Genomic DNA, 27,883 nt, shown 5'->3' with positions numbered 1-27,883 from the left:
TAGGGGGCAGTATTATAGTAGTTATATTCTTGTACATAGGGGGCAGTATTATAGTAGTTGTATTCTTGTACATAGGGGCAGTATTATAGTAGTTATATTCTTGTACATAGGAGGCAGTATTATAGTAGTTATATTCTTGTACATAGGGGGCAGTATTATAGTAGTTATATTCTTGTACATAGGGGGCAGTATTATAGTAGTTATATTCTTGTACATAGGGGGCAGTATTATAGTAGTTATATTCTTGTACATAGGGGGCAGTATTATAGTAGTTATATTCTTGTACATAGGGGGCAGTATTATAGTAGTTATATTCTTGTACATAGGAGGCAGTATTATAGTAGTTATATTCTTGTACATAGGGGGGCAGTATTATAGTAGTTATATTCTTGTACATAGGAGGCAGTATTATAGTAGTTATATTCTTGTACATAGGGGGCAGTATTATAGTAGTTATATTCTTGTACACAGAGGGCAGTATTATAGTAGCTATATTCTTGTACATAGGGGGCAGTATTATAGTAGTTATATTCTTGTACATAGGGGGGCAGTATTATAGTAGTTATATTCTTGTACATAGGAGGCAGTATTATAGCAGTTATATTCTTGTACATAGGAGGCAGTATTATAGCAGTTATATTCTTGTACATAGCGGGCAGTATTATAGTAGTTATATTCTTGTACATAGTAGGCAGTATTATAGTAGTTATGTTCTTGTACATAGGGGGGCAGTATTATAGTAGTTATATTCTTGTACATAGGGGGGCAGTATTATAGTAGTTATATTCTTGTACATAGGAGCAGTATTATAGTAGTTATATTCTTGTACATAGGGGGCAGTATTATAGTAGTTATATTCTTGTACAAAGGGGAGCAGTATTATAGCAGTTATATTCTTGTACACAGAGGGCAGTATTATAGTAGTTATATTCTTGTACATAGTGGGCAGTATTATAGTAGTTATATTCTTGTACATAGGGGACAGTGTTATAGTAGTTATATTCTTGTACATAGGAGGCAGTATTATAGTAGTTATATTCTTGTACATAGGGGGCAGTATAATAGTAGTTATATTCTTGTACATAGGGAGCAGTATTATAGTAGTTATATTCTTGTACATAGGAGCAGTATTATAGTAGTTATATTCTTGTACATAGGGGGGCAGTATTATAGTAGTTATATTCTTGTACATAGGGGGCAGTATTATAGTAGTTATATTCTTGTACATAGAGGGCAGTATTATAGTAGTTATATTCTTGTACATAGGAGGCAGTATTATAGTAGTTATATTCTTGTACATAGTGGGCAGTATTATAGTAGTTATATTCTTGTACATAGTGGGCAGTATTATAGTGGTTATATTCTTGTACATAGGGGCAGTATTATAGTGGTTATATTCTTGTACATAGGAGGTAGTATTGTAGTAGTTATATTCTTGTACATAGGGGGCAGTATTATAGTAGTTATATTCTTGTACATAGGGGGCAGTATTATAGTCGTTATATTCTTGTACATAGGGGAGCAGTATTATAGTAGTTATATTCTTGTACATAGGGGGGCAGTATTATAGTAGTTATATTCTTGTACATAGGGGGGCAGTATTATAGTAGTTATATTCTTGTACATAGGAGCAGTATTATAGTAGTTATATTCTTGTACATAGGGGAGCAGTATTATAGTAGTTATATTCTTGTACAAAGGGGAGCAGTATTATAGCAGTTATATTCTTGTACACAGAGGGCAGTATTATAGTAGTTATATTCTTGTACATAGTGGGCAGTATTATAGTAGTTATATTCTTGTACATAGGGGGCAGTATTATAGTAGTTATATTCTTGTACATAGGGGGCAGTATTATAGTAGTTATATTCTTGTACATAGTGGGCAGTATTATAGTAGTTATATTCTTGTACATAGGGGGCAGTATTATAGTAGTTATATTCTTGTACATAGGGGGCAGTATTATAGTAGGTATATTCTTGTACATAGGGGCTGTGTTATAGTAGTTTTATTCTTGTACATAGGAGGCAGTATTATAGTAGTTATATTCTTGTACATAGGAGGCAGTATTATAGTAGTTATATTCTTGTACATAGGGGGCAGTATTATAGTAGTTATATTCTTGTACATAGGAGGCAGTATTATAGTAGTTATATTCTTGTACATAGGGGGCAGTATAATAGTAGTTATATTCTTGTACATAGGGAGCAGTATTATAGTAGTTATATTCTTGTACATAGGAGCAGTATTATAGTAGTTATATTCTTGTACATAGGGGGGCAGTATTATAGTAGTTATATTCTTGTACATAGGGGGCAGTATTATAGTAGTTATATTCTTGTACATAGAGGGCAGTATTATAGTAGTTATATTCTTGTACATAGGAGGCAGTATTATAGTAGTTATATTCTTGTACATAGTGGGCAGTATTATAGTAGTTATATTCTTGTACATAGGGGGCAGTATTATAGTAGTTATATTCTTGTACATAGGGGGCAGTATTATAGTGGTTATATTCTTGTACATAGGGGCAGTATTATAGTGGTTATATTCTTGTACATAGGAGGTAGTATTGTAGTAGTTATATTCTTGTACATAGGGGGGCAGTATTATAGTAGTTATATTCTTGTACATAGGGAGCAGTATTATAGTACTTATATTGTTGTACATAGAGGGCAGTATTATAGTAGATGTATTCTTGTACATTGAAGCAGTATTATAGTAGTTATATTCTTGTACATTGAAGCAGTATTATAGTAGATATATTCTTGTACATAGGGAGCAGTATTATAGTAGTTATATTCTTGTACATAGGGGGCAGTATTATAGTAGTTATATTCTTGTACGTAGGGGGCAGTATTATAGTAGTTATATTCTTGTACGTAGGAGCAGTATTATAGTAGTTATATACTTGTACATAGGAGCAGTTTTATAGTAGTTATATACTTGTACATAGGGGGCAGTATTATAGTAGTTATATTCTTGTACATAGGACCAGTATTATAGTAGTTATATTCTTGTACATAGGGGGGCAGTATTATAGTAGTTATATTCTTGTACGTAGGGGGCAGTATTATAGTAGTTATATTCTTGTACATTAGAGGCAGTATTATAGTAGTTATATTCTTGTACATAGGAGCAGTATTATAGTAGTTATATTCTTGTACATAGGGGGGCAGTATTATAGTAGTTATATTCTTGTACATAGGCAGTATTATAGTAGTTATATTCTTGTACATAGGGGGCAGTATTATAGTAGTTATATTCTTGTACATAGGGGGCAGTATTATAGTAGTTATATTCTTGTACATAGGAGCAGTATTATAGTAGTTATATTTTTGTACATAGGAGCAGTATTATAGTAGTTATATTCTTGTGCTTAGCTGCAGTATTATAGTACTTATATTCTTGTACATAGGGGGCAGTATTATAGTAGTTATAATTCTTGTACATAGGGGGCAGTATTATAGTAGTTATATTCTTGTACATAGGGGGCAGTATTATAGTAGTCATATTCTTGTACATAGGGGGCAGTATTATAGTAGTTATATTCTTGTACATAGGGGGCAGTATTATAGTAGTTATATTCTTGTACATAGGGGGCAGTATTATAGTAGTTATATTCTTGTACATAGGGGGCAGTATTATAGTAGTTATATTCTTGTACATAGGGGGCAGTATTATAGTAGTTATATTCTTGTACATAGGGGGCAGTATTATAGTAGTTATATTCTTGTACATAGAGGGCAGTATTATAGTAGTTATATTCTTGTACATAGGGGGCAGTATTATAGTAGTTATAATTCTTGTACATGGGAGCAGTATTATAGTAGTCATATTCTTGTACATAGGGGGCAGTATTATAGTAGTTATATTCTTGTACATAGGGGGCAGTATTATAGTAGTTATATTCTTGTACATAGGGGGCAGTATTATAGTAGTTATATTCTTGTACATAGAGGGCAGTATTATAGTAGTTATATTCTTGTACATAGGGGGCAGTATTATAGTAGTTATATTCTTGTGCATAGGCGGCAGTATTATAGTAGTTATATTCTTGTGCATAGGCGGCAGTATTATAGTAGTTATATTCTTGTACATAGGGGGCAGTATTATAGTAGTTATATTCTTGTACATAGGGGGCAGTATTATAGTAGTTATATTCTTGTACATAGGGGGGCAGTATTATAGTAGTTATATTCTTGTACATAGGGGGCAGTATTATAGTAGTTATATTCTTGTACATAGGGGGCAGTATTATAGTAGTTATATTCTTGTACATAGGGGGCAGTATTATAGTAGTTGTATTCTTGTACATAGGGGCAGTATTATAGTAGTTATATTCTTGTACATAGGAGGCAGTATTATAGTAGTTATATTCTTGTACATAGGGGGCAGTATTATAGTAGTTATATTCTTGTACATAGGGGGCAGTATTCTAGTAGTTATATTCTTGTACATAGGGGGCAGTATTATAGTAGTTATATTCTTGTACATAGGGGGCAGTATTATAGTAGTTATATTCTTGTACATAGGGGGCAGTATTATAGTAGTTATATTCTTGTACATAGGGGGCAGTATTATAGTAGTTATATTCTTGTACATAGGGGGCAGTATTATAGTAGTTATATTCTTGTACATAGGGGGCAGTGTTATAGTAGTTATATTCTTGTACATAGGGGGCAGTATTATAGTAGTTGTATTCTTGTACATAGGGGCAGTATTATAGTAGTTATATTCTTGTACATAGGGGGCAGTATTATAGTAGTTATATTCTTGTACATAGGGGGCAGTATTATAGTAGTTATATTCTTGTACATAGGGGGCAGTATTATAGTAGTTATATTCTTGTACATAGGAGCAGTATTATAGTAGTTATATTTTTGTACATAGGAGCAGTATTATAGTAGTTATATTCTTGTACATAGGAGGCAGTATTATAGTAGTTATATTCTTGTACATAGGGGGCAGTATTATAGTAGTTATATTCTTGTATATAGTGGGCAGTATTATAGTAGTTATATTCTTGTACATAGGGAGCAGTATTATAGTAGTTATATTCTTGTACATGGGAGCAGTATTATAGTAGTTATATTCTTGTACATAGGAGCAGTATTATAGTAGTTATATTTTTGTACATAGGAGCAGTATTATAGTAGTTATATTCTTGTACATAGGGGCAGTATTATAGTAGTTATATTCTTGTACATAGGGGGCAGTATTATAGTAGTGATATTCTTGTACATAGGGGGCAGTATTATAGTAGTTATATTCTTGTACATAGGGGGCAGTATTATAGTAGTTATATTCTTGTACATAGGGGGCAGTATTATAGTAGTTGTATTCTTGTACATAGGGGCAGTATTATAGTAGTTATATTCTTGTACATAGGCAGTATTATAGTAGTTATATTCTTGTACATAGGGGGCAGTATTATAGTAGTTATATTCTTGTACATAGGGGGCAGTATTATAGTAGTTATATTCTTGTACATAGGAGCAGTATTATAGTAGTTATATTTTTGTACATAGGAGCAGTATTATAGTAGTTATATTCTTGTACATAGGAGGCAGTATTATAGTAGTTATATTCTTGTATATAGTGGGCAGTATTATAGTAGTTATATTCTTGTACATAGGGAGCAGTATTATAGTAGTTATATTCTTGTACATAGGAGGCAGTATTACAGTAGTTATATTCTTGTACATAGGGGGCAGTATTATAGTAGTTATATTCTTGTACATAGGGGGCAGTATTATAGTAGTTCTATTCTTGTACATAAGGGGCAGTATTATAGTAGTTCTATTCTTGTACATAGGGGGGCAGTATTATAGTAGTTATATTCTTGTACATAAGGGGGCAGTATTATAGTAGTTATATTCTTGTGCATAGGCGGCAGTATTATAGTAGTTATATTCTTGTACATAAGGGGGCAGTATTATAGTAGTTATATTCTTGTACATAAGGGGGCAGTATTATAGTAGTTATATTCTTGTGCATAGCGGGCAGTATTATAGTAGTTATATTCTTGTGCTTAGCTGCAGTATTATAGTACTTATATTCTTGTACATAGGGGGCAGTATTATAGTAGTTATAATTCTTGTACATAGGGGGCAGTATTATAGTAGTTATATTCTTGTACATAGGGGGCAGTATTATAGTAGTCATATTCTTGTACATAGGGGGCAGTATTATAGTAGTTATATTCTTGTACATAGGGGGCAGTATTATAGTAGTTATATTCTTGTACATAGGGGGCAGTATTATAGTAGTTATATTCTTGTACATAGGGGGCAGTATTATAGTAGTTATATTCTTGTACATAGGGGGCAGTATTATAGTAGTTATATTCTTGTACATAGGGGGCAGTATTATAGTAGTTATATTCTTGTACATAGAGGGCAGTATTATAGTAGTTATATTCTTGTACATAGGGGGCAGTATTATAGTAGTTATAATTCTTGTACATGGGAGCAGTATTATAGTAGTCATATTCTTGTACATAGGGGGCAGTATTATAGTAGTTATATTCTTGTACATAGGGGGCAGTATTATAGTAGTTATATTCTTGTACATAGGGGGCAGTATTATAGTAGTTATATTCTTGTACATAGAGGGCAGTATTATAGTAGTTATATTCTTGTACATAGGGGGCAGTATTATAGTAGTTATATTCTTGTGCATAGGCGGCAGTATTATAGTAGTTATATTCTTGTGCATAGGCGGCAGTATTATAGTAGTTATATTCTTGTACATAAGGGGGCAGTATTATAGTAGTTATATTCTTGTACATAAGGGGGCAGTATTATAGTAGTTATATTCTTGTACATAAGGGAGCAGTATTATAGTAGTTATATTCTTGTACATAAGGGGGCAGTATTATAGTAGTTATATTCTTGTGCATAGGGGGCAGTATTATAGTAGTTATATTCTTGTGCGTAGCTGCAGTATTATAGTACTTATATTCTTGTACATAGGGGGCAGTATTATAGTAGTTATATTCTTGTACATAGGGGGCAATTTTATAGTAGGTATATTCTTGTACATAGGGGGCAGTATTATAGTAGTTATATTCTTGTACATAGGAGCAGTATTATAGTAGTTATATTCTTGTATATAGGGGCAGTATTATAGTAGTTATATTCTTGTACATAGGGGGCAGTATTATAGTAGTTATATTCTTGTACATAGGGGGCAGTATTATAGTAGTTATATTCTTGTACATAGGGGGCAGTATTATAGTAGTTATATTCTTGTACATAGGGGAAAGTATTATAGCAGTTATATTCTTGTACATAGGGGGCAATATTATAGTAGGTATATTCTTGTACATAGGGGGCAGTATTATAGTAGTTATATTCTTGTACATAGGAGGCAGTATTATAGTAGTTATATTCTTGTACATAGGAGCAGTATTATAGTAGTTATATTCTTGTATATAGGGGCAGTATTATAGTAGTTATATTCTTGTACATAGGGGGCAGTATTATAGTAGTTATATTCTTGTACATAGGGGGGCAGTATTATAGTAGTTATATTCTTGTACATAGGGAGCAGTATTACAGTAGTTATATTCTTGTACATAGGAGGCAGTATTACAGTAGTTATATTATTGTACATAGGGGTAGTATTATAGTAGTTATATTCTTGTACATAGGGGGCAGTATTATAGTAGTTATATTCTTATACAGAGGAGGCCGTATTATAGTAGTTATATTCTTGTACAGAGGAGGCAGTATTACAGTAGTTATATTATTGTACATAGGGGGTAGTATTATAGTAGTTATATTCTTGTACATAGGGGGCAGTATTATAGTAGTTATATTCTTGTACATAGGGGCAGTATTATAGTAGTTATATTCTTGTACATAGGGGCAGTATTATAGTAGTTATATTCTTGTACATAGGAGGCAGTATTACAGTAGTTATATTCTTGTACATAGGAGGCAGTATTATAGTAGTTATATTCTTGTACAGAGGAGGCAGTATTACAGTAGTTATATTCTTGTACATAGATGGTAGTATTGTAGTAGTTATATTCTTGTACATAGGGGGCAGTATTATAGTAGTTATATTCTTGTACATAGGAGGCAGTATTATAGTAGTTATATTCTTGTACATAGGAGGCAGTATTATAGTAGTTATATTATTGTACATAGTGGTAGTATTATAGTAGTTATATTCTTGTACATAGGGGGCAGTGTTATAGTAGTTATATTCTTGCACATAGGGGGGGGCAGTATTATAGTAGTTATATTCTTGTACATAGGAGGCAGTATTACAGTAGTTATATTATTATACATAGGGGCAGTATTATAGCAGTTATATTTTTGTACATAGGAGGCAGTATTATAGTAGTTATATTCTTGTACATAGGGGGCAGTATTATAGTAGTTATATTCTTGTACAGAGGAGGCCGTATTATAGTAGTTATATTCTTGTACATAGGGGGCAGTATTATAGTAGTTATATTCTTGTACATAGGGGGCAGTATTATAGTAGTTATATTCTTGTACATAGGGGGCAGTATTATAGTAGTTATATTCTTGTACATAGGGGGCAGTATTATAGTAGTTATATTCTTGTACATAGGGGGCAGTATTATAGTAGTTATATTCTTGTACAGAGGCGGCAGTATTATTGCAGTTATATTTTTGTACATAGGGGAGCAGTATTATAGTAGTTATAGGCTTGTCTTTCAGCTGTGTGTGCATTTTGCTGCAATGAATCATTTGTCTCCAGCGCTGATGCTTTTTCTGCTTCCCTATTTCTAGGGTGAAGCAGCTGACGGATGAGGAAGAGTGCTGTATCTGTATGGACGAGCGAGCTGATCTGATCCTGCCCTGTGCTCACAATTTTTGCCAGAAGTGTATTGACAAATGGTAAGAGGAGGTGACCGTTGGCGCCCTGCAGTCATATGTCCCTTATCACCTTCCATGTCCTGGAAGCAGAGTTGTTGAGATGGTAAACAATGGCTGTACAGGAGATTTCTGTATTTTCAGCAGTTGCTGCCTTAAAGGAGAACGCCCCGTTTACTTTTTTTTAACGTAACATTTTACATATGTTGAGTGGGCCGTTTCCTTGCATCATTGACACCTTGTATCTACATACACAGACTTTGAATATGTCATAAGATGTGTAACTGGAAAATTTTCTGTTAACAGGAGCGACCGGAACCGTAACTGCCCCATCTGCCGCTTACAGGTGACGGGCGTAAATGACTCTTGGGTGGTTTCAGATGCCCCCACAGAGGAAGATGTGGCAAGCTATATACTGAATTTGGCTGATGAGGTTGGACAGCCCCACGATGCCTTCTTCTGATCCCACTACTGATGACATTGTCTGCGTCTTCGTTGTTATGTATTTAACATTGTTTTTGTGCTTTATGGCTGCCAGCGTATGATTGTACAGCTAGATTGTATTTCCACCTCTGATCACCATTTACAGGTTTCTATGTAGAGACATATCTATAAACACTGTAGTCCTTGTGTATATATTACTTATTCTCTACTGATCCTGAGTTACATCCTGTGTTATACTCCAGAGCTGCACTCACTATTCTGCTGGTGGAGTCACTGTGTACATACATTACTTATCCTGTACTGATACTGAGTTACATCCTGTATTACTCTCCAGAGCTGCACTCACTATTCTGCTGGTGGAGTCACTGTGTACATACATTACTTATCCTGTACTGCTCCTGAGTTACATCCTGTATTATACTCCAGAGCTGCACTCACTATTCTGCTGGTGGAGTCACTGTGTACATACATTACTTATCCTGTACTGACCCTGAGTTACATCCTGTATTATACCCCAGAGCTGCACTCACTATTCTGCTGGTGGAGTCACTGTGTACATACATTACTTATCCTGTACTGATCCTGAGTTACATCTTGCATTATACTGCAGAGCTGCACTCACTATTCTGCTGGTGGAGTCACTGTGTACATACATTACTTATCCTGTACTGATCCTGAGTTACATCCTGTATTATACCCCAGAGCTGCACTCACTATTCTGCTGGTGAAGTCACTGTGTACATACATTACTTATCCTGTACTGATCCTGAGTTACATCCTGTATTATACCCCAGAGCTGCACTCACTATTCTGCTGGTGGAGTCACTGTGTACATACATTACTTATCCTATACTGATCCTGAGTTACATCCTGTATTATACCCCAGAGCTGCACTCACTATTCTGCTGGTGGAGTCACTGTGTACATACATTACTTATCCTGTACTGATCCTGAGTTACATTCTGTATTATACTCCAGAGCTGCACTCACTATTCTGCTGGTGGAGTCACTGTGTACATACATTACTTATCCTGTACTGATCCTGAGTTACATCCTGTATTATACCCCAGAGCTGCACTCACTATTCTGCTGGTGGAGTCACTGTGTACATACATGACTTATCCTGTACTGCTCCTGAGTTACATCCTGTATTATACTCCAGAGCTGCACTCACTATTCTGCTGGTGGAGTCACTGTGTACATACATTACTTATCCTGTACTGACCCTGAGTTACATCCTGTATTATACCCCAGAGCTGCACTCACTATTCTGCTGGTGGAGTCACTGTGTACATACATTACTTATCCTGTACTGATCCTGAGTTACATCTTGCATTATACTGCAGAGCTGCACTCACTATTTTGCTGGTGGAGTCACTGTGTACATACATTACTTATCCTGTACTGATCCTGAGTTACATCCTGTATTATACTGCAGAGCTGTACTCACTATTCTGCTGCTGGAGTCACTGTGTACATACAGTACTTATCCTGTACTGATCCTGAGTTACATCCTGTATTATACTGCAGAGCTGTACTCACTATTCTGCTGGTGGAGTCACTAGGTATTTATACCAGCAGAATAGTGAGTGCAGCTCTGGAGTATAATATGGAATGTAACTCAGGATCATTATAGGATAAGTAATGTAAGTACACAATGAGTTCACCAGCAGAATAGCGAGCACAGCTCTGGAGTATAAAGGCCTTTTTACACGGGACGAGTATTGTCGTCCCATGGGTTTTGAAGGATAATCGCCCCAAGTAAAAGCATGCAGAAAATGAATGACTGGACAGGAATCATCCAGTTTTAAGCATGCTTAAAATCCGAACGACCGTCATGCAATGTAAACAGCAGCTCTTCAGTACTGATTGGCCACTACTTACAGTGAATGGAGAGGAAGGGAAAGGGGAGAGAGCAGGTAAAGAACTCTCCTCCAGCCGCCCGGGCCCCCTGCTGGCCACACTGTGAGTGATACTGGCTCCTGTGTAACTGCATGGCAGCGAATAGACATGGGGATGAGTGTCGGACTTCGTTTCTCTGACAGTTGTTACGTGTAAAAGGGCCTTAATGCAGAATGTAACTCCCGATCAGTATAGAAAAAGTAATGTATGTACACAGTGACTCCACCAGCGGAATAGTGAGTGCAGCTCTGGAGTATAATATAGGAATCCTAGAAAGGTAGAGTTGGAAGGGACCTCCAGGGTCATCGGGTCCAACCCCCTGCTCAGTGCAGGATTCACTAAATCATCCCAGACAGATATTTGTCCAGCCTTTGTTTGAACACTTCCATTGAAGTAGAACTCCCCACCTCCTGTGGTAACCTGTTCCACTCATTGATCCCCCTCATTGTCTAATATCTAATCTGTGTCTCCCCCCTTTCACTTTCATCCCATTGCTTCTAGTCTTTCCTTGTGCAGATGAGAATAGGGCTGATCCCTCTGCACTGTGACAGCCCTTCAGATATTTGTAGACAGCTATTAAGTCTCCTCTCAGCCTTCTCCTCTGCAAGCTGAACATTCCCAGATCCTTTACCCGTTCCTCACAGGACATGATTTGCAGACCGCTCACCATCTTGGTAACTCTTCTCTGAACTTGCTCCAGTTTGTCTATATCTTTTTTAAAGTGGGGTGCCCAGAACTGGACCCAGTATTCCAGATGAGGTCTGACTAACGAAGAGTAGAGGAGGATAATGACCTCTTGTGATCTAGACTCTATGCTTCTCTTAACACATCCCAGAATTGTGTTTGCCTTTTTGGCTGCTGCATCACACTGTTGACTCATGTTCAGTCTATGATCTATTAGTATACCCAAGTCTTTTTCACATGTGCTGCTGCTTAGCCCTATTCCTCCCATTCTGTATGTGCTTTCTTCATTTTTCTTGCCCAGATGTAGGACTTTGCATTTCTCCCTGTTAAATACCATTCTGTTAGTCGCCGACCACTGTGCAAGCTTTTCTAGATCTTTTTGAATACTCTCTCTCTTCCGTAGTGTTCGCTATCCCTCCTAGCTTTGTGTCGTCTGCAAATTTGATCAGTTTCCTCCTCCAGATCATTTATAACAATGTTGACCACCACTGGGCCTAGTACAGAGCCTTGTGGTTCCCCACTTGATACATTCTTCCACTTGGATGTGCAGCCATTTATGACCACTCTTTGAGTACGATCACTCAGCCAGTTGTGAATCCACCTAACAGTTGCCTTGTCAATCCCAGATTTGGTCATTTTTATCAATAAGTATGGTATGAGATACTTTGTCAAATGCTTTACTAAGGTCAGGATATACTATATCCACCGCATTTCCCTGATTAACCCAGTCAGTGATACTATCATAGAAGGAAATTAGATTCGTCTGGCATGACTTGTTTGTTACAAACCATTGCTGGCTCTGGTTAATTACTCCATTTTTATCCAAGTACTTGCATACATGCAGTTTAATAGTTTGTTCAAAGATCTTTCCCAGTATAGAAGTCAGGCTCACAGGCCTGTAGTTTCCTGGATCCACCTTCATCCCTTTTTTGAAGATAGGGACAACATTTGCCCTTTTCCAATCTTCTGGGACTTCTCCTGTTCTCTGGGAATTTTTAAAGACTATGACAAGTGGTTCAGCAATTACCTCCACTGCTTCCTTTAGTATCCTAGGATGTAATTCATCTGGACCTTGAGACTTGAATTAATTTAAGTTAGCTAAGTGTTCCCTCACCATCTCTCTGCTTATGGATAGCCTGCATTCTTTTATCCCCCCCAATAACACAGGGAAGATCCGTTGATGTTGCATCTACTTTCTGAGAGAAAACAGATACAAAATACAGGATGTAACTCAGGATCAGTAATGTTTGTATACAGTGACTCCACCAGCAGAATAGTGAGTGCAGCTCTGGGATATAATACAGGATGTAACTCAGGATCAATACAGGATAAGTAATGTATGTATACAGTGACTCCACCAGCAGCAGAATAGTGAGTGCAGCTCTGGAGTATAATACAGGATGTAACTCAGGGTCAGTACAGGATAAGTAATGTATGTACACAGTGACTCCACCAGCAGAATAGTGAGTGCAGCTCTGGGATATAATACAGGATGTAACTCAGGATCAATACAGGATAAGTAATGTATGTACACAGTGACTCCAGCAGCAGAATAGTGAGTGCAGCTCTGGAGTATAATACAAGATGTAACTCAGGAGCAGTACAGGATAAGTAATGTATGTACACAGTGACTCCACCAGCAGAATAGTGAGTGCAGCTCTGGGATATAATACAGGATGTAACTCAGGATCAATACAGGATAAGTAATGTATGTACACAGTGACTCCACCAGCAGAATAGTGAGTGCAGCTCTGGAGTATAATACAGGATGTAACTCAGGATCAGTACAGGGCAAGTAATGTATGTACACAGTGACTCCACCAGCAGAATAGTGAGTGCAGCTCTGGAGTATAATACAGGATGTAACTCAGGATCAGTACAGGATCAGTAATGTATGTACACAGTGACTCCACCAGCAGAATAAACAAAACACTTTTTATTTTATACGAGTAAAAGAAATGAGGTAACAACCTCCTCAGTTTGATATATAAAAAAATATACTTGCGGGATCCTAATACATGCGACGCGTTTCGGCGCAATATACGCCTTTATCAAGCTTGATAAAGGCGTATATTGCGCCGAAACGCGTCGCATGTATTAGGATCCCGCAAGTATATTTTTTTATATATCAAACTGAGGAGGTTGTTACCTCATTTCTTTTACTCGTATAAAATAAAAAGTGTTTTGTTTGTCTCTTTTGGAAACATTGATTATTGAGACATGCACAATTGATTTGGCATTTTAAGCAGCGCAGGTCCACAGCTTTTTTCTGTAGTTTCTTTGAATTCATCCGACCTCCTAGGAGGAACGGAGTTACATTGTGACCCGCAGCTCTCCAGAAATTCTGGATTTTCCTGTTTATCTGTCTTTGGTATACCCTGGATAAAGTAACCTTTATAAGCACACCAGGATGTCAGGTGCAGGCATAATCACCTGAGGGTGATATGCCTTGCACCAGGTGAGTTACCACACGAGCACCTTTGTGGTACATTTACATAGTGTGTTGGCGCTCTCCGTGACCCCTATTTTCCACCAGCAGAATAGTGAGTGCAGCTCTGGAGTATAATACAGGATGTAACGCAGGATCCGTAATGTGATACATGTATGTAGACTTATTCTGTTTATGAACTGTACAATGGAGATCAGAAGTGCCGTGTGTTGTGTTCACACATAGCAGTAGTGGCACAGCAAGTTTTTTAGGGTTTTATTGTATGGTAGTAGGTTTTCTATTAAAAAGGTTTCCAGGGCTAAAAAAACCATGTGTGGCTTTTTACAAAAAACAGCGCCATCCTTGTCTATGGGGTTCTGTGTGTTATTGCAGCTGTGTTCCATTGAAGTGAATTGAAGCTAAACTGCAATACCAGACACAAGCCATGGACAAGGGTGGTGCTGTGTTTGGATGAAAGCAGCCAGGTTTTTCTAACTCTGGACAACCCTTGTAAGGCTGGTTTCACATGAGTGTACTATGGCTCCACATCCCGGCCCACCTTTGTGTCCAGTGACGTGAATTCAGGAACTCAGAATCTCATTGTGGGTTCTATCGTGTTCAGAGTTTAGGTCACTAAGCCTGCGGTTGGTCAGGGACGCTTGTCTGCAGTACAAACTCAGAGATGCAGTCGTAAGACATCCGTGTTTAGCCGACCTTCTAGGGAATTGTGGAAAACCACAGCAAATCTATAAACGCGGCTCCAGATGTGACCCGCTGGGTTTTTGGCTGCGTTGTATACGTTTTTAAGAAATCTCGCCCCCTCTGATCTGATGTCCAGTTGTGGCCATGAACTACTGCGGTGGAAGAGCTGCTACGTGTGAACCTGCCGTAAAGGGGTGAGACGCTGCTGACCAGCCATTCTAGTTGGCCATGTTGTGTTCACAGTCGGTACAGATACGATGTGCTGTGACCGCAGCGTTGCGCGTTTTAAGTTATTCCGTGTTGTACCTTCCAGAGTTTTCTAATCTGCATTTAATAGCTCAAGGAAATGTTTCTTTTGCACTTTGTGAATATTGTAAATATCTTCGCCTTCTGCTGATCTCTGGGGATTGCTGATGCTGTAATAATGGGGATGACGGCACTTTTATTATTTGTTACATTCTAAAAGAAACGTTTTACCTAAATCGTACCTGAGTTTTCAATAAGTTTGTGTCATTTTTTTTTTCTTTTAAATACCCCGGTTTCTCCTTACCCTCATTTGTTGCTGTTTGCACCTTGTTTCATGTCTAAATTCTGATTTTTCTGTTGGTCTTCCCCATTTTTCTGTTGCTCTGTTGTTTGCTATCCACTATCAGCGAGGGTGTGTGTAGCAAGCCTAGTATTCTGCCAGTAGTTCCCTGCCCTGACTTCCTTGGCCTTACTTCCCATGCTTCATTTTACTGTCTGGTTCGATGAACAGGCAAGCAGTATCTGAATGCCCACCCCTCTGCTTTCCTAGGGTGATCAGGTACTCAAAAACATTACGGACAAATGGTTAGTAAACCCACTATAAAGTGTGTGTGTATGTGTGTATACAGTATGTGTGCAGATACTCATAAGGACATACATTGTGACAGCAGGGAAGGCAGAGACTGTGGATATTGTTACCACAGTGTCTGCAGATATGTAAGTCTGCAGCCTATGAGTGCAGGGAAGCCCCTCCCCTTGTTGCTATGGAAACACCTCTATGTCTTTGTACATAACAGAGAGTGGATTTCGTGGAAGCTGGAAAGAAGACCCCTAATGTCACACACTTCAAACACGATTTACAGTAGTAAAGCAACAAAATTTGTAATGTGAGTATATTACAGAAATAATAAGACTAACACAAGCTACTTCGATGAGCAGAAGTTGTCTAAAAGGTTATTGCCCCTTTAACCCTTTCCAATCCATTTATTTTTTTCTCATCCATTCTCCCCAGCTCCAATTTATTTGGAGCTGGGGAGAATGGATGAGAAAAAAAACATTTTCCCTTCACCCTTCTGAACTGATAGAGTTCAGGAGGGTGCCGGTGGTCACTACACCGTGGGGGGAATGCGGAAGTAATACTTCTGCATTCTCCCTTCTGCCTCTCGGCTCGGCGTTCATGTGACCGCTGGGGGTCAGGTAACACCGGCGGTCACCTGATCGCCGTCCAGAATCTCTCTGCATTACATAGCGCTAATTGAGCGCTATGTAATGTGTAAAGGAGAAGGCAGAAAGGGTTAAAAACCCTTTCTGCCTTCTCCTCGGGGATTCTTGATGGGGATCAGTGCAGGAGTGTATCTGCACCCGATGTGTCTGACGATGGGGTGCAGATGCACTCCTGCACTGCAGTGTCGGACCTGTCCCGCATCGGAGCTGTGGAGAGAAATGATGTTGTTTCTGTTGTAACTGTATCAGTTTTCTAGCTTCCTGTAGCAATCACATATATACATGGCCATTGAGTCTTGTCCTATGAGGGTTAGTGGGGACTCGGGTTGAGACCCCCACTCATCATTAGAGCTGTAGGCACCATGACTCTTAGGATTGGCTTCTATATAATGTGCCATCAGCTGTGTTCCTGAATGGAAGCTGATTTTGCTGAGGGAAGCAATGGCCACTACTGAGGAACCATTACAGGATGCCAGAAGTTCCACCAAACCAGGATCCAGTCTTACTGAGCAGCTCTCCCTTCTGGGTGGTAGAGGGGGTGACCTGGGCGGGGTACCCCACTTCATGACATTCAGATGCTTTAATAGAGCATACAAGCAGAGGTTTTGCGCCTGACACAACCTCTTCGGGCTGCTTTCACACGGCCGCGAAAATAGAGCGAGATTTGTGCGTTGCGAGCCGTACAATTATGAACCGTTTTTTTTTTTTCCCCTCTGCATTGCAGTGCTAGAAAAAAAATCGTGGCATGTCCTATGTTTGGGCTTACACCTTGCCCATTGTTTTTTAATGGGGGTGTAAAAAACCTCACACGGCACGTGAGTGCGATGCAAGGTTTCCCCATTGATCGCTACCTTCCAGAAGTGATGGGAGGCGTTCTTGACACAAAAACACCTTGCATCCGCCGGGACACCGCACGTTCCTGAGCACGATATGAGGATGAGTGTCACTATGTATCACTTGTGTGTTGCACGGATGCATGGTAAGCGATTAGAGACAACGAAAGCCATTGATCCATGCACACCGGTGTGTAGACACTGCGTATCAATGCGCAGGAGAAAAAGATGGCAGCATGCTCTCTTTCTCGTCATACCACGCCGCGTGAGCCCTATACACCTTTATGGGATGCGTATGGTTGCAAAATGTGTAAAATGCTGTTGGGAGACTTGCAGAGCTTTTGCATAGGGCCGAGGGCATTAGCCATAACACGTTGTTCACACCTTTGCCTGCTGGTGATGAGCCTTAGACTGTCTGGGCTTACAATTGGGAATGACTGCATCGCCATCTAGTGGTCAAAATCCAATTAGCATCATACTTCTATAAGCAATCGGAGCTCTTCATTCAGGACATCTTACATAGAAAAACGGAAGTGGGGGGGGTGCTAAATCTGCAGGCTCTCCCTGATCTCCATCGACACACACAGCATGGAGTCAGAAGCACAGAGACATCTGATTTGCTCAGAGCTGAACACATCAAAAGCATCACAGCAGTTAGGCGCAGCCACTCGGCGGCCATGGAGAGCGAAAATGTGTCACCACCTGTAGGCACTATAAATGAAGCTATGGCACTCGTAGGATCGGTCCCGAGGAGTCTGGGGATGTATTGTCTTATACTTGCTCAGCTCCCGCCTGCGCACAGACAGTGCTGCAGACCCCTCTCTGTGCATACTCCCATAGAGACCAGCCTGCAGAGATAACTTCACTGCACTGTCCGTGCGTCCATTTCCATTGGTCAGCAGGTGGCGGGTATAAGAACTACATCCCCGGACTCCTCGGTACCTGCTATATGAGCGCCGTAAGTTAGTTATGGTGCTTGTAGGTGGTGACTGGTTCGCCTTAAAGCTTTATTCACACATTAAGTGGGATCTCGGTCAGTGACCGGTTTCCGTGTGTTTTTTTTCCCCCCCCGTGTAGTTGCCATAGTAACATGCCTCTTAAAAATTGCATGACATGTGATTGCGATCCGTGTTTTTTTTTTTATGTTCTCATTGAAACTATCAGTCCAAGTGAAAAATTGCATGAGTGAATTAACCCATTCAAATGAATATCTTCTCTTCCCGTGCGACGGCTGTCCATCTTGGAATCGGACAGAAATCATGCTGGAAAGTCACTCGTTTGAAGGTTAAAGGCAGGGGAAGACCTAGACGGGGTCTCCTGCTCAGGGACCCCCCTTCATCGGCCAGAACAGAGTCTCTCCTTAGGTGTCGTTCCAATTCGCCATGTAGGAAACGTCTGGCCGGCCATGGCCTACCCCTAAGGCGCTAGGAGCGGGACCTTGAGCTGCATTTCAAGTAGGGTTGTCCCTGCTGAGGTGAACCTTTTGAACATCAGTGCCAAGAGGGTCTTGGTGATGGTGCCTTATGACTTTTCAGAAGGTCTCTTCAGCTGGAAAGTCCTATCACCGGACCCTCCAGGTTACTTTTGATTTAGAGGCTTGGATCAGAGCATCTAGATGCTGTCTTTACACAATCCACGAAGAGATCAGACACCGTTTTATCTCCAGCCACTAGATGGCGACATAAAGGCCAGCCTCATTGCCACCTAGTGGCTGACCAGGTAACTGCCTAAAATTGTGAAAACCCCCCAACATCTCATAACTCTACTCAACCACGTCAGTAGTAACAAGGGTGTGCTGTACAGTATATCAGCTTGTGTCTCCATCAGTGACTCCTCCCCCTTTCTGAGGCAGTTGTGAACCGTCGGACAATGGCGCCAACGGCCCTCTGGGTTTATATATCATACTGCATAACAATCTTCAATGCATTCTGTATAGTTTAGGTTTATGAACTGCAGCCGGAGACTCTGCCAGCTGCTGTGAACTACAACTCCTAACAAGCCATCACGGATGTAGGCAGCTGGGAGCTGTAGTTCCACAGCAGGCTGAGCGCTCCAGGTTGCAGATCTTTAGGTTTAGCGTATAATGTACAATACACTAATTGTTTCCTGCAACCTTCTGTAATATTCCCCGTCACGCTAGATTATATGCTACATATACAGCCTTGTCGACTACTATAGAGAGCAGCGGCAGGGATTGCGTCGTGTCGCTCAGCAGTGTTTACAAGACGTTTCCTTGGGGTGTTTGACTACTAGCACATTTTGGCGTGGCGGTGCCTCCTTCCCAGGCACCTTGTGTAGCAGAGAGAGACAGCAGCGCTGCCCCTTTAAGACTTGCCCGAGATTGCACATGAAGTTGTTGCTCAGCCATAATCAGTGACTCCAGCTTACTTTCAGACTACGATTAACAATGCAGCTAAGTTTTGTCTCATCAGCGGCTCAGACTGTTTCTTTCCTCCACCATGCTTTATACTTCAGCGCTGCTCATCCATATTGATCCCTTTTTAGGTCTGCACCATAAGGGCACAGCTGTCTTCAGCATTGTCTATGATAGTCTGAAATTTTCCTTCTGTCACCTCAGATGCTGAGACTGCTGTTCTTTTCCTCCCCCATGCTTTACATTGCAGCTCTGCTTGTTCAGATTGGCTGTTTTTTTTAAAGTACAAATTGAGTAGGAAGTCAATTCTATTGGGCATGCTGACTGTCACCATTAGCTTGCAGAAATGTCCACAAGGTGGCCAGATGAGCTGTTGTATAGAGGAGGCCCCTAATGGAGGGGCCAATCCAAAGTTCATATGACCGCGCATTATCCACGTCACTTCCTTGTGATTTTAATTTGGCCACACCCACAAAATGGCCGTCTTTTTATATTTCACATTAACTCATCATCACGCCATTCACACGAATGAGCTTCACGGTGATCATCTGTGCGAGTCTTAGGGCTGCGCTGAGCTCGCTACACGGAGAGGGGAATGTACTTACATAAAGGAAGACTTTGTGATTTAGGAGATTTAAAGAAACGCCGTGCGGATTTATAATTGTCCGAAAGTAATAAAAACTATTTTGAAACAAATGTGTTGTCCGGAATGTTTGTAGATTTGATATATTTATATTCTCATTTTAGAGATTTACGTGGATTTTTATTTTCCTTTTTAAGGTTGTGTGTTTTTCTATATAATTTAGTTAGAGATGAGCGAGTAGTGCCTCAGCCGAGTACCTCCCCGCTCGTGTCTAAAGATTCGAGGGCCGGAGCAGGTGACAGGTGAGTTGCGGCGGGGGGAGAGAGGGAGAGAGCGATCTCCCCTCCGTTCCTCCCCGCTCTCCCCCGCCGGCCCCTGAATCTTTAGAGACGAGCGGGGAAATACTCGGCTAAGGCACTACTGGCTTGAGTAATGTGCCTTAGCCAGTATACTCGCTCATCTCTAAATTTAGTTGGTATGTAATATTATAATAGATGCATTATTTGAAAAATATCCAGCTTGGAGACCTTCGAGACACTCCAGTTTCAGACCTATTTCTGTCCGAGGGCTTGTGGGATATCGCTGCTCTGGCTGTTCTCTGTTGTCCGTCTGATCGCCCGGCTTCTGGTCCTGTTTTTGGCCGTCTACCTATTAGGTTCAGACCACCTAATCCCCACAGTACATTGATAGTGTTAAGACTACTAATGCACCATACCTGCGCTCTGATTGGCCAGTGCTGCTCATATTATCAGTGCTGGCCAATCGGAGAGCAGCGTATAGTAGCGAGATAGGAAATTGCAGCGCCTGTTTTACAGACAAAAACTGGGCCAGAACCGGTGGACCGAACAGCCGGCAGATACGGAGTAGTCTGCTCCCCTGCCAGCCTGGAGTTCTGTCTTGAAACCAGGGGGTTGCTTTCACTTGGGACTTTAAGGCCGGGTACACACAGGGCAGATTTGCTGCGGAAATTCTGTCCGGAATCCCGGGATTAGCCAGCCATGTGGACGGGATTTGTCAAAAATCTCGTCCACACAGGACGCCCAATCTGTTGCGGCCGCAGTTTGTCATTTTTTTCTGTGGCCGCGTTGCTCTCTATGGGAGCGCTGTCCGCAACGGAAAAGCATGTGGCCAAGCCGCTCCAAAACCCGCCAGGGGGGGGTTTAGACTTTTTTTTTTGTGATTAGACTTCTCTAAAAGAAAAAACAAGCCCATAAGAGCTCATTTAACGGAACCGTGCCACCGGCTAGGAGTACCATAATCCAAGTAATGGCGCTCACAGGGCTGCTGCGTGGGGTGGTGGTTTTTATACTTGCCCGCCTCCTGGTGCCCGCATTGTCAGCCCCGTCAGTGCGGACCGTCTCTGCACTCCTAGGGATCAGTGGGAGCGCACACAGCCTGATAACATGGTCTGCGCACCGACTGACGGAGCGAGTACAGGTAGGTGCGACAGTATAAAATATACCCTTTCGGGCTCTTCGGCCCGCGCCCTGTCAGCGGTAGAACGCTTAGTTCATTATTCTGGGGCTCATAGACGGGGACCGGTTCCCTTTAAGCGGATTATTTTAATTTCCATCCTGTTGGCTATCTTCACACGGATGAGTGCGATATCCATCTGCGAATCACGGCCCAATATCGCGCTCGCCAACAGGCCATTTCTCTGTGGATGTGAGGCGGTTTATATCAAAACCACCGTGTCACTTCAGGGAAGTCGGAGCGCGGCGTGTCTTCTATGGGGAGACCTCACATCGCATTCGCGTGCACCGGGCATGTGGGGCAATGCTACCGCCGGCCCCATGGAAGAGAATGGTCGATGCCAGGGCACGCCTGAAGATGGAATGGGAGGCGATAGAATGGATTGCGCAGCGTTCCCAGAACCGGATGTAACCAAGAGGGCCTTCACACTGAGCAAGCGTGGTCTGAGCGGAGGAACGCCAGCCGGTCTCCCTCTTTTACAGTCACACTGGGGGTCTCCATGCTAATTAGTTTGCAAGTCATTCCCATCCGAACGCTGCGGACTTTACAGCAGACGACGGCCGATCAACCAGCGACTACAGAAAGAACAGAATGCCTAGCGACCAGTCAGGGAATTATTGCTTGGCGGCCATGTTTACATGGAGCGATGGCCGCCCTGAGGCCGTATTCACACGGCTGATATCACGTCTTTTGCATCGGAATACAACCCATTATTTTCAATCTGTGATTTTTCTCTTACAGATAAGAAAAAAAAAATTTGCATCCTGGTGAAATTGCGCATTTTTATCTATGGCAGCCACTAAAAACCACATCACCCGGCCTGCAGATGCGATTACGTGCAATGTGATATTTTTTTTTACATTTCCTATTGAAGTAATCCCCCCCCCCCCCCCCTGCGATTTCTAAACATTTTGTGAGAAAATCACAAGTTTACAGGATTTAACTTTATTTTATTCCATTTAAAACTTAGAAAAAACTTTTTTCTTGTCAAAAGAACGCAAAACATGAAAGTGACAACAAGACGTGTAAACCGGGCCGCGCGTTACGTTACATTCATGTGTCAAGCGCAGAGAGGGCGGTCCAACATCCAATGGCCAAGCTCCAGCCGGAGGGCGCTGTGGTGATATACGGTACGTGCAGCTTATAGCGGATACATGGTGGCAGTGACTTTATATCACCCGCAGGGGCTGTAATCCAACTCTCCTACACTCCTGAATGGCAACGTGGCCATGTTACACATGATATGAATGTAGCACTGTAGCCAAGGCTGATATGCCATTCAGGAGCCAAGGAAAGTACCCCCCCCCCCCCCCCACATCATCATCATCAGAGCAGCCATATTGTCTGTTGCCCAACTTTTCCTGATTCAGATATAGTGGTAAGAAATAGCTGAAGGAAACGGTTTGCGGTAGAAGCGCCGCGCCGATGAACCGCGGTTGTGGATTTCTTGGTCCTCTTAGTGACGCTTTTATGTGTTCTGTATTGGAGTATGATCGGATGACTCTCCTCAGCCAATACCTCTCTCCTCTGGAAGAGGTTCTGCAGCAGCTGTACGGCCCTGGTTTCTGACTGACTCCCGGCTACTTGCAGCATTGCCTGCGGTCTCTAAAGCTTCTGGCAGTTGGCAGCAGCCGCGTGGGTACGATACGCCAATAGTACCACGAAAAGAGGTGGAGTTGTGTGGCGGTTTTACCAGGTGATTCCGCGTGGCGTCTGCCGTGTGCGCGGACCCTCAGGCTCGGTGCACACGGGCGATTGCGATTTTACCACTCGCAGCAATCGCTCACGTGGAACTCCCCTTAGACTGTGTGTACATGGGACAGGGTGGCTGCATGTTGGCGAGAATTTTATAATGGCACGCACTTAGCTGCTATTGTATGTTTTCCTTGCGGAGGGTCCACATGCAAATTTTCTGTCACCCCCTCTCAGTCTAAATAGCTGACAACAGAGAGCAAGAGCTAGTATGTACCTATCCTACAGACCCAAATGGCAGATTACAGGGACCACTAGAGTGTATTCACCTGCCCTACTGTCAGCCTCTCCCCAACATGGCTGATAACAGTGAGCAAGACCCCCAATATCATCCGTTCCTTACGCATTCACAGTTATACATTTCAGTCTTTTCAGCATTTTTTACGTTACGCGGTGGCGGCGCCACTTTGGGGTAACGCGACTCATCAGGTCCCTCAATGTCTCCTTATATACAAGCAGGGTTGGCATAAGAAGGGCTCTGGGTGGCGTCACCCCTATAGGAGAAGGTCACATGACCAATCCGCCTGGTGGCGCCATAAACAAAGCGATTAACGTCCCACGGTGACTGGTTATACGAGAGCGAAGCCGAACAGCAAGTCCTGGAGGAAAACGTGACGCAACCATCATCATGGACAATGACGTGTAGGCACCATATAAGTATCTGCCCCCCTGCAGTCTCCTCATTGCGACTGAGCCAGGGGAATCGCAGCGGAATTCATGGCGTCTGCCAGGAAGCTCAGCTCGTTGCACAGCGTTTCGTAGCGGTACGCCATCCGGATCTGCGCCACGTTAGTTCTGCTGATGTCGTTTCCTTCCGGACCTTCCTTCAAGTAATTGCAGCCGAGAAAATGCTTCTTCTCCTAGAAGATGAGAGAAGACAATTGGTGTAAGACAATACCGCCAAGAGAACTAAGCTCCGCCCACTACGCCCAAACCATCACCCTGACAGCTGGCCCCCTACTCCTGACCCCAGTAAGGAGGGAAGCCCCAGCCTCTCCTTCTTGTGACACGACCGCCATTGTGTGACTGGGGGACACGCCACATGAAACCCTTCTGTCCTGACCTTGTCGGAGAGGCCGCTCTGCAGGACGCTGTTCCTGGCGATCTCGCAGAGGTCACACGTGCTCAGTTTCCAGACCTGCGCGGCGATGGCGTATTCCTCCATGAGGGCTTCCTAGAAGAGAGCAAAGAAATGCGTCATGCGGCAGGAGTGCGAGGGCGGAAGGAGGTGGCGCAATTAGCGCAGAGTATTTCAGGAGAGGAGAGTGCGGATCTTATTTGAGGTCATGAACCGAGAGACAAAGGCCAGATTCATGCGAACGTATTTAAGCCATTGAACACATAATGAACTCATTAGGCTGATTTCACATGGGGGAATGTCACACTAATATGATGCAGAAGACCTCCATATACAGTATCACCGGCGTGGTTGGATATACAGGGCAGCACTGACTACAGGTGGGAGAGACACCAGGGAAGAATGGTTAGTTATTGGGGTGTGTTGGTAGCACCCCCGCTTTCTTTGCACCCACCTTGGTGTAGTGGAACTGCATGGGGTCATCCGTGGACAGGGACACCACCAGGCCCTTGTGGAGGAACTCCCGCAGAGGGTTCTTCGAGTACTCCAGGAACAGGCTGTTATTACTGAGCGGAGACATGGCGATGGGGATCTGCGCCAAGTAGTAAAGATACTGGAGGACGGGGCTCTGCGGGAGAAAGGAGGATACGGGTGATGGCGGCAGTGCAGATACACAGGGGCCAGAGGTGAGCAATAAGGGTAGGATCAGAGCAGAGGCGCAGCTTGAAGCTTCTGATAGTACTGGACTCCCTAAATGAAGAGGAGAGGCCTTATGGGCCCCCTAAGGTTCCTGGTGCAACTGCATCCCCCTATAGTTACACCCCTGGATCAGAGCTAAAGGGGGATTCCACTTAGGTGAGGTTTGTTCACGTTTTCACCTATTTACTAAGATGTGCTGTCAGCTCCCCACATTCTCCCTGAAGCTCCCCAGCATTTGTTTTAAGTTCTGGTCAGGAGTTTGAAAATCCCCGCCTCCAGGAAGCTCTGCCTCTGATTGGTTCTTGAGCGCTGTGGCTCAGCCAATCACAGCCATTGTATATTGCACAGCCAGCGCTTCCTGGAGGCGGGGAATTGGAACCTCCAATCCAGGAAGGTCTGGCAGAAGACTGAAGACAAGTGGCGGAGCTGAAGAGGAAGCGCGCACCGGAGCAGACAGCGCCTCTTGGCGCTTGGGGATGTATTATTTTTTTTTTCTGTGCACCTAGGGTTTATTTAAGGGCTTTTACAGTAGGATTTCCTACTGTTAAAGTAGCAGCGCACACCGCACAAAAACTGCGCTTTCATGCGATGCAACAGAAAGGAAGGTCCATAGGGAAAAAAAATAATCACATCGCGGCTGTAGAGAGAAGGCCACGGTTTTGTATTCTAGCAATGGCGCAGGCTACAAAAAAAATCACTAATGTGGAAGAACCCATTTACAACCGCGGGCTTCACATAGATGCGTTTTGCAGCCCGTGTAAAAGCGGCCTGAATGTCGGATTTCTGCCGTGGATTTCAGTCACCTGAATAAATCCTAAAGCTGCGTCTGGATGTGGCGTTTTTTCTGCAGAGTTTCCACTACTTGTGGACATACCATAATACAATGTTAGGGCTCGTTCACACGGCGTATGCGGGCTTTGGGCGCATAAACACGCAGAATATTTACATGACCAAGATTGCACTTGCCTGGATCTCTCGCCGGCGGGTTGTTGTGCGCGCATATACACGCGTATTTGTGGACACAAAAAAGGACGCAAAACCCACTCATCTACTGCGCAGGTACACAATGGGTACACAGGGTTCCTGAAGCTGGTTCGTTCACTGCAATGGCCGAGTGCGGCTCGTAAGATGCGACAATCTAGGACGAGCCGCGATCAAACATTGCATGAAAAAATATACACATGTGAACGAACCCACTGGAATCAATGGGTTCTATTCACTGCATATTACACCCATGTGAGCGGGCAAGAGATCTGTGTATCGTATCTGTTCAGGTCAGACAAGAGTCCTCTTAAAGCCTCAGCTGCACTACAACTCCCAGCATTCCACTCAAGTGTTTTTTGCTTTTTACCTTCTTGAGATTTAATCCGTGAGAAATGTTATCCGCAGTTATAAAAGCCGACACCAGATGAGTGATGGAGCCCGCTTCGCCGCAGTGGGGCCGGAACAGGAAGGTGCTCATCCCGCGCTCCCTGCAACACAAGAAACCGAAAACATTAATCATTGCATCCTTCCAAACCAGCAACCTCAAGCAGCCCTGCAGGCGGCGCCTCAGCAGCCGGGGCCCCACTAAGCTCTAAAGCAATAGGGCCCCAGAAATGAAGTAAATGGAGAGATCATTGGGGGTCCCTGCTCATGGCTTACAGGGGGTCACATACTTCTGCACTTCAGAAGCTGCAGGCGGTCCGGTCTACAGGATCCAATCAGATGATATTTAAAGGGATTCTCTAGAAATATGCTAATAAGTCTACAACTCAGAGGCGTGATCTGAAGCTCCAGGCCATTCATGACCCGGATATCTCCTTATGGACCCCTCTGGCACCAGGGCTCCTCCGCTGCAGCGACTGTAACCACATTACAACCACTATTACCAGGCAGGATTTATTAAGGCCGCTGCCTCGTCTTGCGGCCCCCCATTTAGTACATTTTGCAGGGTGGGATTGTTCTGGTTGACTAGGAGACACTTGACTTCCCATCCAGGTGACCACTATGGGGACCACTAGCTGAGTGCATGCAGGTACCTGTACTGGGTGGTCACAGGAGGCTCTGTTATATACTACAGACTGCAAGAGGGGGAGGCGCAGGTCCGAGAGGTAACGCTGGGGGGTATTATTTCTTTACATCCACACAGGGGGCTCCACATATGTGATACTGTACCTCTTTAGAATAGTATATAGCTGGGCCACTCAACTGGAGGACCATGAACCAATGCAGTGTCTCTTCAGACCAAGTGCTGTACAGAACATGTTTGCCGCTTGGACCTCGAATTTAATTCTGTGCCATTGTAAATGTACAGAGGGGGTTTAATTAAGGCTCCTGCTCCAGCAATCTAGCAGGAACAGGTCGAGTCCTCAGCTGTCAGAGACAGCCGGAGACCCCGAGGAGAAGACCGAGGCGTTTCATAATCACTTTTGACGATTCTTTTCCAGCCTACATAGCGCTAAGTGAGCACCATGTAGAGAATAGAGGAAGCAGCAGTGCCGTTTCAAATTGGACCAGATAATCACAATTGCCAGCACCGTCCAGTATGGCAGAGCTGCTGGGTCTTACCAGACCCATCTTGACTATTGTCACCGTATGGAGGCGTTCTCCCCTGTAACGTG

The 27,883-nt window shown here is 42.6% G+C and overlaps 2 protein-coding genes and 1 long non-coding RNA gene across 4 annotated transcripts in view; 2 read left to right on the top strand and 1 right to left on the bottom strand.

The window, feature by feature from the left end:
• RNF141 (ring finger protein 141) overlaps positions 1-9,718 on the top strand; it is a 56,819-nt gene extending 47,101 nt beyond the window's left edge. Inside the window, exons 5-6 of the mRNA XM_066582504.1 lie at positions 8,775-8,882; positions 9,165-9,718. Coding sequence (XP_066438601.1) covers positions 8,775-8,882; positions 9,165-9,321 — 265 coding nt within the window. The 3' untranslated portion in view covers positions 9,322-9,718. The remainder of the gene's footprint in view (positions 1-8,774; positions 8,883-9,164) is intronic.
• A 4,426-nt stretch (positions 9,719-14,144) lies between these two features.
• On the top strand, positions 14,145-20,391 carry LOC136582475 (uncharacterized). The gene is made up of 2 exons (XR_010787186.1): positions 14,145-17,358; positions 17,413-20,391. It is a non-coding gene; the product is annotated as an uncharacterized lncRNA (long non-coding RNA).
• A 2,289-nt stretch (positions 20,392-22,680) lies between these two features.
• Positions 22,681-27,883, bottom strand: part of AMPD3 (adenosine monophosphate deaminase 3) — a 41,100-nt gene continuing 35,897 nt past the window's right edge. For both annotated transcript variants that reach the window (XM_066583541.1, XM_066583542.1), the window contains 4 exons: positions 26,632-26,752; positions 25,036-25,209; positions 24,567-24,677; positions 22,681-24,363 (listed from right to left, as the gene is read on the bottom strand). In XM_066583541.1, coding sequence (XP_066439638.1) covers positions 24,184-24,363; positions 24,567-24,677; positions 25,036-25,209; positions 26,632-26,752 — 586 coding nt within the window. In that variant the 3' untranslated portion in view covers positions 22,681-24,183. The remainder of the gene's footprint in view (positions 24,364-24,566; positions 24,678-25,035; positions 25,210-26,631; positions 26,753-27,883) is intronic.

The sequence above is a fragment of the Eleutherodactylus coqui genome, chromosome 11, assembly GCF_035609145.1.
Source record: "Eleutherodactylus coqui strain aEleCoq1 chromosome 11, aEleCoq1.hap1, whole genome shotgun sequence".
NCBI lineage: Eukaryota > Metazoa > Chordata > Amphibia > Anura > Eleutherodactylidae > Eleutherodactylus > Eleutherodactylus coqui.
This window is presented reverse-complemented; position numbering and strand designations above follow the sequence as displayed.